The sequence below is a fragment of the Moschus berezovskii genome, chromosome 6 (genome assembly GCF_049115385.1).
Source record: "Moschus berezovskii isolate FMDL1 chromosome 6, NW_MosBer_1.0, whole genome shotgun sequence".
NCBI classification, from domain to species: domain Eukaryota; kingdom Metazoa; phylum Chordata; class Mammalia; order Artiodactyla; family Moschidae; genus Moschus; species Moschus berezovskii.
The window spans coordinates 32,195,470-32,205,604 of NC_142465.1; the positions used below are offsets into that span (position 1 = coordinate 32,195,470).

At 51.1% G+C, this 10,135-nt stretch overlaps 1 protein-coding gene across 2 annotated transcripts; it reads right to left on the reverse strand.

Annotated features, from left to right (window-relative positions):
- Window positions 1–6,391: 6,391 nt before the first annotated feature.
- ANKRD33 (ankyrin repeat domain 33) lies at window positions 6,392–9,764 on the reverse strand. Of its 2 annotated transcripts, XM_055395394.2 has the most exons (5): window positions 9,605–9,764; window positions 9,011–9,262; window positions 8,672–8,801; window positions 8,353–8,493; window positions 6,392–7,274 (listed from the first exon to the last, which is right to left on the reverse strand). In XM_055395394.2, the coding sequence occupies exons 2-5, from the start codon at window positions 9,215–9,217 to the stop codon at window positions 6,559–6,561; spliced, it is 1,194 nt and encodes a 397-aa protein (XP_055251369.1). In that variant the 5' UTR covers window positions 9,218–9,262; window positions 9,605–9,764; the 3' UTR covers window positions 6,392–6,558. The 2 variants fall into 2 exon arrangements, with proteins under 2 accessions (XP_055251369.1, XP_088692812.1); XM_088836686.1 differs by lacking the exons at window positions 9,011–9,262; window positions 9,605–9,764 and having other exon boundaries at window positions 6,392–6,690; window positions 6,885–7,274; window positions 8,672–8,911.
- Between the last annotated feature and the right edge of the window lie 371 nt (window positions 9,765–10,135).

Consider the following 10,135-nt stretch of genomic DNA (forward strand, 5'->3'; position numbering starts at 1 on the left):
ATCTGCCTTTGTTTCCAGCTGGAGGGGAAATGCCACAAATCCTGCCCCTTTCCTACCCCTTCCAGCATCTGTGCCCAGACGCTGCCCTTCCCAGCGCCAGGGGGCCTGGCACTGAAGGTTCCCAGCGACCTTTTGTCTCCAAGACTCCCTCGTCCGCAGGCTCTGCCCGGTGTTCCCCAGGGCAGATCCCAGATGCAGGACGAAGGGGAGGGGGGTAGCCAAGACTGGAGGAAATAACCATACAGCTGGATTTAGGCTTCAGCTGCCCACCTCTCTCCTTTCCCTGAGAGGACCACGGATTTCACAGTTGAGGAATGTACCCAGATCTGTGGGAAGGACTCGAGGGTCAGGCTTAGACTTCCCTCAACCCCCCAACTCCCGCTCCCCAAGGTTAGACAGACTCTGCAGCCTCCACCAGTCACACAGGCCATGTGTGGAGCCAGGTGGTTGGGGGACCACAAAGTGTTGGGGAGCAGTGGGAAGCAGAAGGGGAGGGGTGGGCCAGGAATCTCAGGGAGTGGGGGCACCCTGCCTTTATTTTTTCCTTTGTCAGTGAGCACATGTGATTGTGCAGCTGTGTGATGGGGTGTTTATGTGTGCTGTGTGGGTGGCTTCTCTGTGTGCGACTAAGAGTTTGTGGACCAATGGGCCTGTGGGTATTTCTGTGCCTGTGTGCCCACAGGCCCCCGTGGGCCCTGACTGACTGTGTGTCCACAAGGGACATTCCATGTGTGACTACGAGTGATGCAGAGTCTATCCAACCCTATGCCTTGCATGCAAGTATTCCCTTCAGGTGTGGTGTCTTCTTAAACACGGGAAGCCATGGGCCCTCTGAGGCAGAGAGAGGCATGACTGGCTGGTGACTGGTGGGGTGGATGTTACATAGAAGATGTTTTCAACCATTCAGAAAATAGGACAGCTGGAGAGGAGGGAATCCTGTCCAGGTGCCCCAGGTGGGGAAAAGCGGGACAGAAACCAATGAGCCCCAACTTGCCTTTCTGTCCTCCCCACATATATGCACTCCCTTGCCTTCTCTTGACCTAACAGGGGTCTCCTAGGCCGTGTCCTGGAATAACCAGGGACACTGCCACTCCTGGAAACAGAGCAGCCCCTGAAAAACAGAGGGAGATGATAAAGGCCCCTCTGAGCATCCCAGAGAAGGGTCAGATACAACTTAGCAACAGAACAAGCATCCCAGGCCTTGGTAGAACCTATACACATTCATTGAACCTGCATGGGTCAGGCACAGAGCCAGGGGCAAGGAAGACAGACGTGGTTTCTGCCTTTGCAGGAGCGAGGGGAGGGTTTCCCGGGAGTCCCCACAGCCTGGCTGACACCCCAGTGAGGACAGGCAACCTGCAGTCCTCTCTGGAGGAGCCCATCTGCCAGGTTGGTGGGCCATGCCTGCTGCAGTGTTAGGAATGGGCTTAGGCTGCAGAGCTGCGTGTGGGAGAGCAGGCCTGAGAAGGTCGTCTGGGAGAAGTGTGTGTTCTCATTCAAGGGCCACCAGAATAGTGCCCAAGACTCGCCGGGGAGGCCATGGGGTTCCAAGGACACATCCACTGGCCTCCTCCACGGAGCTGCCCCCTCAGCCACTTCCTTACCCATTGCCGCCCAGCGCAGTAACAAAAGCTGCTGTTTACCAGGGGCTGACTGTGAGCCAGGCCATGCTCTATGCCTGGCGTGCCTCCCACTCTTTAGGCTGCACAGCAACCCTGGGAAGTAGCGATTGGATATTATCGCCATTGGATGTTACAAAGGAGGAGACCAAGGCTGGAGAGGACCTGGTCATAGAGATAAGAGGCCAGGCTAGGAGTCAAACCCAGGTCTGCGGGTGACAGCAGGGCGGCTCTGATGTGGCCTGTGTTCTTTATCGCCAGGGGCCCTGTCCTGGGCTCCTTGGCCTCTGTTGATGGAGGCTCAGTTGGGAAGCGTCAGGAGCCAGGCAAAGGTGTGGAGAAGCTGGGATGCCAGTCAAGGGGTTGACTCAGGGCTGCACAGGTACAGCGGCCCACTAGGCTTCTTTCCTCGCTGGTGACCTGAAGGGCTGTCAGGAGCTGCTAGAGGATTAGAGAGATGGCTTGACCTGGGACTCTGGCTGCCCTGGAGATGCCAGGGATGGAAAGGTGGCTATTCTCCAAAGTGGAAAGGCTCCCTCTGCTGGAAAATGTTATATGACCTGTGGCCCAGGCCTGCCCATGGAACCTCCCAGCCCAGATCTACCCCAGGCCGGTCAGCCAGGAGGGAGAGCCACAGCAGGTGGCCCTGAGGATGCCATGGTCATCCCTGCACACTCATAAAACAAGCCGGTTAGAAGTGGGAGGGAGAGTCTCGGAGAGACAGGGAGCCTGGGCTGTGGGTGGGGGCCGTATGATGCAGTGGAAGGGAAATGGGATCCAGAGCCCACAGATTTGAACTCCAAGTACCACTTAGCCACTTACCAGCTGGTGACCTTGGGCAAGTAGCTTAACCTTCACATTGCCTCAATTTTCTCAACTTCTAAAAGAGGAAGGTTGCGAGAATTAGGCCAGGCACAGGCTTTCCAGTTTGCACTAGTAGTAAAGAACCTACCTGCCAATGCAGGTACCATAAGAAACTCCTGGGTGAGGAAGATCCCCTGGAAGAGAAAATTTTGCAACCCACTCTAGTGTTCTTGCCTTGATAATCCCATGGACAGAGGAGCCTGGTGGGCTGCAGTTTATGGGGTTGCAAAGAATCAGACATGACTAAAGCAACTTAGCACTTGGTGCAGACAACTGCATTTGTTCATCTAATTCTCACAAGAGCCCTACATGCTAACGTTACCTCCACTCTACATATGAGTCTTGAGGCTTAGAAAGTTCCTGTAACTTAGCAGAGCCCAAAGGCTGAAGCCTGTAACCCCCATGCTGTTCCAACCCTGTCATGTGGTTCCTTTCTTGGCTGCAATGCCCAGTGCCAGGGCTGGCTTCTTGGGCTTTGATTTCAGCAGTGGTTGAGGAGGAAAGAACTCTAGCTCCATTCTGGAGGTTTGGAAGCAACTCAATCAAACTCGGTTCTCCAAGGCCCTTCCATAGCACTTCAGCTCTTGACAGCACTTTACAGTATACAGATCCTCTTTACCTTCATTAGCTAATGCAACTTTCTAATAATCCTGTTTGTCCCCAATTAACAGATGAGAAAAAGCGAGGTAAGAGAAACTTAAGTGTCTTATTCAGGATCACACAGGTAGGGAATGGCAAAGTTAGCCTTGAACCCACTCTGGTCCACCACAGTTTCTAGGAGAAATCATACACTATCTAACCCTGATAGTTGCTGTCACCGCAGCATGCATGTGTGTTTTCCTCAGTTTAAAGGACAAACTTGTTTTATTTATTTTAAATTGAGGTATACACATATACACCCATGGCTGATTTATGTCAATGTATGGCAAAAACCACTACAATATTGTAAAGTAATTAGCTTCCAATTAAAATAAATTTAAAAAAATAAATTGAGGTATAATTGACTACAATATTATATAAATTTCAATTGTATAAATAGTGATTTACAATTTTAAAGGTTATATTCCATTTATAGTTATTATAAAGTATTGGCTATATTCCCTGTGCTATACAGTATTTCCTTGCATTTTATTTTATACATGGTAGTTTATACCTCTTAATTGCCTCACCTTATCTTTCCCCTCCCATTTCCCTCTTCCCTTGGGTTACCACCAGTTTATCCTCTTTATCTGTGAGTCTATTTCTTATTTGTTATGCTAATTTATTTATTTTTATTTTTCACGCAGCATTTGTCTTTCTCTGACTTATTTCATATTCCATAATACCTTGCAAGTCCATTCATGCTGTTGCAAATGGCAGAATTTTATTCTTATTTTATAGTGGTGTTCCATTGTGTGTGTATGTATATATACATAATATATTTTTATTCAATCATCTTTTGATGGACACAGGAGCAGATTCATTTTTAAGTCTTTCAAAATTTGGTAATACATGACTAAAAAGTCAAAACATTTTGTGCAGAAGAACTGCAAATAATTTATGTAGATATTCCACCCCCAAGAGAATGGAGTATAATTCCCCACTCCTTCAGTGTGGGCTTCAGACAATGACAGTACCATATGGAAAGGTGGGCAGAGGAACAGTACAGTGGAGAAACCTGGAACAAACACCACCTCTCCAGGTGATCAAGTCATGTTTATAACAGGATATGTATCCTGGACATAATGTAAAGAGAATGGCACATAACCTCTGTGGTCTTCTTCCCAAAAACTCACAACCCGGTCTATTCAGAAAAATATCAGACAAATCCCAGTTAAGGGACCACCTACAAAATACTGACAAAGCATCCTCAAGACTGTCAAGTTATCGGAAACAAGGAAATCTGAGAAACTGTCACAGACAAGAGGAATCTTTGGAAACATGATGGCTAAATGGAAGGAATCCTAGATAGACAAAGGATGTTAAGAGAAAACTAAGGAAACCTGAATTAAGTATGGACTTTACTAATAGTAATGTAGGCCTGGCGTGCTGTGATTCATGGGGTCGCAATGAGTCGGACATGACTGAGCGACTGAACTGAACTGAACTGAATATTCACCCATTAATTAACAAATATACTATACTTGTGTCAATAAAAGAAGACACTGGGTGTGAGGTATATGGAAACTTTCGGCACAATCTTCACAATTTTTCTGTAAATCTAAAACTGCTAGAAAAAAATTTACTTTTTAAAGAAGCTTGAAGTTTCAAAAAAAAAAAAAAAAAACTCGGTGAAAAGTCTCCCTTCTACCCTTGGTCATCTGCTCAGTTTTCTTCCCCTCCAAACCGCCATGCCTCTCTCCAGGAGGGTTCCAATGAGACAGCATGGTTTGGTGTTAAGAGCCTGGCCCCGACAACTGGAATAACTGGCCCTCAGTCTTGATCTCTGTTGGTTTCTAGCTGTGTGACCCTGGCAGTTCCTTACCCTCTCTGTGCCTTGTGCCTTCAAGACTAAAAGTCTCATAAAATTATTGGGAGTGTTAAATGTATTAATGTATATAGTAAGCATCTTATAAGTGTTTGCTTTTATTATTGCATTCAGTTCAGTTCAGTTCAGTCGCTCAGTCGTGTCCGACTCTCTGCGACCCCATGAACCACCTCTCACCAGGCCTCCCTGTCCATCACCAACTCCCGGAGTTCATTCAAACTCATGTCCATCGAGTCGGTGATGCCATCCAGCCATCTCATTCTCTGTCGTCCCCTTCTCCTCCCGCCCCCAATCCCTCCCAGCATCAGAGTCTTTTCCAGTGAGTCAACTCGTCGCATGAGGTGGCCAAAGTATTGGAGTTTCAGCTTTAGCATCAGTCCTTCCAATGAACACCCAGGATTGATCTCCTTTAGAATGGACTGGTTGGATCTCCTTGCAGTCCAAGGGACTCTCAAGAGTCTTCTCCAGCACCACAGTTCAAAAGCATCAGTTCTTCGGCGATCGGCTTTCTTCACAGTCCAACTCTCACATCCATACATGACCACGGGAAAAACCATAGCCTTGACTAGACGGACCCTGGTTGGCAAAGTAATGTCTCTGCTATTTAATATGCTACCTAGGCTGGTCATAACTTTCCTTCCAAGGAGTAAGTGACTTTTAATTTCATATTTATGAAACAAATATGCTCATAAAAAATATCCAAAACTTGCAAATAAGGCACATCAAAGAATCACTAAGTGCCCTTTCAGAGTTATTTTAGATCATTGGCTAATAACCCCACCTATGGGTCAGCTGGGGGAAGTAACTGCTATATGATTTGCTATTGATTGATTAGTGTGCAGACTCTATAAAGAGGTAAACTTATAGAAGATTGATGAATAGCAATTTTTTTTGCCTGGTAGGAAAGAAAAAGTTATGGTTTTATTGCCAAGTAGGAATTAATTTCTTTGTATCTAACTTTGCTATCTTATTCAAGCATTCTATTTCCCCCGAATGTCAATAATAATTTTTCATTTCTTCCTTTTTTCTGAATTTATTTTTTTTAGTATTATTTGTTTGGCTGTCCCAGCACCTGGAATCTTGTTTCCTGACCAGGGATCAAGTCTGGACCTCTTACATTGGGAGTGCAGACTCTTAACCACTGGACCACAAGGGAAGTCCTCATTTCTTCCTTTGATCCATCCTGCTGGTTTACTCATTAAGTAGTTAAAGAAATCTTGGTTCTCACTACATATCTGTATTAGTCAAGTTTACCTTGGTGTAAATTTTGCTTTGACAAATAGTACCATGCCATATACACTGTCCTACCCTTTGGGTTTTTTCACTTAATACACATCAGAATATAGAGCTTCCTTACTCCTATTTTGCCACTGTATAGAATACATCATATGGTTATGCAGTATTTATACTCAGAATCAATTTAGCCAGCCCCCTATTGATGAACATTTAGGTTGTTTCCACTCTTTTATTGTTGCAAGCAATGCTGTATGAATAACCCTGTACACAGCCTGAGAGTAGAGCCACTTAGAAGCCAATGGGAAGGCTGAAGGGCCTCTAGAGGGCAAAGGAGCCTAAGGGAGGAGCCTGGTTACCTGCTCCCAGCCCAGCCTAGCCGGTCTTCCCCTGACTGTGGGTCAGTCCGGCTTCCTCCTGTCTCCTCCTCTCCATCCTGAGCTCCTGGTATCTCCAGACAGGAAGAGACAGCCTTCGGTTCCCTGAAGACCTGAGCTCTGGCTTCCACTGAATGCCAGCTGAGGGTGCTTTGGAGAGGAGGATCTTGGGGGCTTGGGGCCTGGGGCTGGTACTATCCCTGGGCTGGAGCCACTGAGGGCACATGCTCAACACACCCTGAGGGCTCTGGTAGGGGATGAAGACCCGGGGGCCGGGGACTTCCTGAGGGGGGTGGGGGACTGGGGGAGGGGGAGGGGCAGTGCCCAGCAGCTCTGGTACAGATTTCCTTCGGGTTCCCAATGCAGGGGGGAGGTCAGGGCACAGGGTGTGGCAGGCGGTGGTGAGGAAAGGACTGGCCAGGCTGGTCGTGATGGTCACAAGGTGGTCCAGGACACCTCCTTCCTGAGGAGACTGGGCAAAGGGGAGGGTCAAGGTGGCCTGCAGTCGCTCTAGGAGAGACGGGGCGGCCTGAGCCTGGGCCACGAGCCCGGGCAAGGCTGGCCACTCAGGCTGATAATGCTGGCTGAGCTGCTCCACTTGGGGCCGCCGCAGCAGCTGTCGGATCCTCTGCACCGTGTCGAAGCTGTCTGTCAGAAACGCCCACTCTAGGGCAGTCTTGCCCCGGACGGGATCCACCGCTGTCAGGTCAGCACCTGGGGGGTGGGGGGCACAGGGGTGTCATGGGGTGGGACAGGGAATTGCTGACTTGCAGAAGGACAGATTCTTTAGCAGTAGGACTGAGTGTCTCATCCTGTTGCAGCTGGAAGCTGAGGATCCTCAGTGGCTACAGCCCAGGGTCAGTACCAGCCCCAGATTCAACTTCTGGTTTAGGACTGATGAAGAAATTGGAGTCCAGCGAGGGGAAAAGACTTCAGAGAGACCTACTGGGGGATCTCCAAACCTGGCGTAGAACAGAGACCTCCTAAGCTAAGGCACTGACCAGAGGGATGGTGTGCAGATTGCCCAAGATGGGCGGGGGGAGTCATGCTGCACCCCCTGGAGCAGATGGAGGGGATCCTGATGGTTCCCACTCTTGGTTCCTCCCTTCACCACCACAATCCCCTAATCCTGGGAAGCAGGGAGTAACTGTCACTTTGAAACAAAGGAGGAGGTGCAGACCTTCCTCCCTTCTCACCCCAAACCCAGTCTGATGCAACGGGGAAGGGAAAAGCTGGAGGCTGGGGGTCCCGAGTGATCAACAGAGGGGAGCCCTACCTCATGGAGTAATGAGGGTCTGAGACTCCACAGACAATGTGGACCTCACCCCAGAACAACTCCACACTGCCCCTGTCTCAACCGTCGATCACTGCATCCCTGGAGCCCTGGCTCCTCAGAGCTGGAAGTCAGCCCAGAGAAGGCCATCACTCTCATTACACTGGGTAGGCTCAGAAAGGGAAGCTGTTTGCCCACTTAGCTGGTGGCAGAGCCGGGATGAGAACTTGAGAATCTGGTTCCATACTCCAGCTTTTTTTTGTTATTAGGTTATCCAGCTGGTCCAGTTATCCTCCCAAGCTTTCTTTCCTGGGACCATCATTCACAGTGTAAACAGAGCTCTCAATAGCTGGACCCTTTGTCAGAAGCCCCAGCACACTCCGGCCCGCTCCAGGAGGTCAGCCTGGATGATCTTCCTTCTCCATCTCTCTCCTCATTGCAATTATGACAGCAGGCAGTGCTGGTGGGGAGGGATGGGGGAGGGACGAGGTCACTGATCCTGGACCAGGCCCCATGCACCTGCCATGAGGAGGGCAGCAACACATTCCGAGCGATCCCGCATGGCAGCCTTCATCAGCGCGGTCAGTCCCCGCTGGTCCCGGCGCTCCAGGTCAAGGCCTACATAGTAGTTGATCAGGTGACTCACCAGAGACACGTGGCCTACAAGGCACCAAGGGCAGAGCTTAGCTACTCAAGAAAGGGATGACAAAGCCCCGAACCCACCCTCCACCCAACAAGGCAGCATCTAGGGTGGGAGAACGTCATTGCAGACAGTGTGGGGCTCTGGTTGGGTCTGGAGCGGGGGTAGGGATTAAGGATGGGGTTAGCAGCCTCTCACCTGCTTGGGCAGCCAGCATGAGGGCTGTGTCCCCTTCTTTGTCCTGCTGGTTCACATCCAGGAAAGGACAGCGGCTGAGCAGGGCCACCACGCTTTGGAAACCATGGTAGCAGGCGACCATGAGGCCTGTCTGGAGGAGGCACAGCTCAGCCCCTGTGGTTTCCTCCAGGAGCTCCTTGGGGACCCTGTGTCCTCTAAACCCACAACTGTCTCAGAGATGTCCCAGGCCCTGGGAAGACCCACTCTTACTCACTCCCTCCTGAGGACCCAGGCGATGCATGCTGACCCTGAAGCTCACAGTGCCCTCACTGCCCTGCAAAGCCCCCCAGGGTGGCTCACCCTCCCGTTGCCATCCACCTGGGTGGCTTCCTCTGGGGAGACCCCATCATCCAGCATGGCTTGTAGCTGGGCAGGGTCGTTGCGGACACAAGCCCAGTACAGGGCCCCCAGTGTGCAGCTTGGAGTAGAGGCCTCATTGTCCGGGCAGGACGGGGCCTCAGACGCATCCAGCCCTCCCTTCTGCCAGGTCGGCTCCTGGTCTTCCATCTTGGAGCCAAGGAGGTGATTGGCTCCTTCTCACACAGTTGGCATCTATAACACAGGATGAGGGGAACAGTGTCTCCCTGGACCCCAGGAGGGATCCCAGCAGTTGTGACTGACCAAATGGCCCTGGGGAGAACTTTTTCTTGCTGGAGTCTCCCGTCCCATCCATCTTGGAGAGAGGACAAACCCCTGGCAGAGAGTTGCAAGAGTCTTAAGAGGACAGAAGTCCTTCACCATTAAGTGAAGATCCTAGTGAGATTCAAGGAGAGGGGCGGTCTTCTCTTTCCCATGGGACCTTACCTGGGGTTCGCAGGGTCCCTAGCAAGCAGTCACTGCTGGGGCCCAGCTTGGAGCCCACAGCATCCCCCAGACTCCTGGGAGCACACTCACCGAGTCTCTGCTGTGTCTCGAGGTGGACTGTCCGTCCCAGGAAGCAACGCTGGTAACAGATGGCTCGACTTAAAGAAAAAAGCTGCCTCAAACACCTCGGAGCTGAGCTGGATCAAGCCGGGTCGGTTGCAGGGAGGCGGAGGGGGCGGGCGGGGCCGGCGCTCTCCTGTCCGAGATGACAGAGACCCGCCCCCAAGCCTGCCCGGAGTGGGCGGGGCCGAGTCAGGGCAGCTCCGCCCCCGCGGAGGCGGTTCTGAGAGTAAGCGCCCCATCTCCGCCGACGCGCTCACCTTGCGCCTCGGGGGAGAGTGGCTGTCTTCTTTCTGTCTTCAGGAAGACTGGCTGTCTTCCTGGTGGAAGGGCTACGACGTCCCCAAACTCACTCTCAAAAGCTGAAGTCCCTTCTTCCTTGGTGGAGCGGGGTCTTGGTGAGGGGGAGGTGGTGGAAGAGGGCGCTTGGGATGACATCTCACTAAACAGGGGCTGGAGCGGAGATGGGGGTTCCAGGGGTCACCCGGATCTATTTTTTGA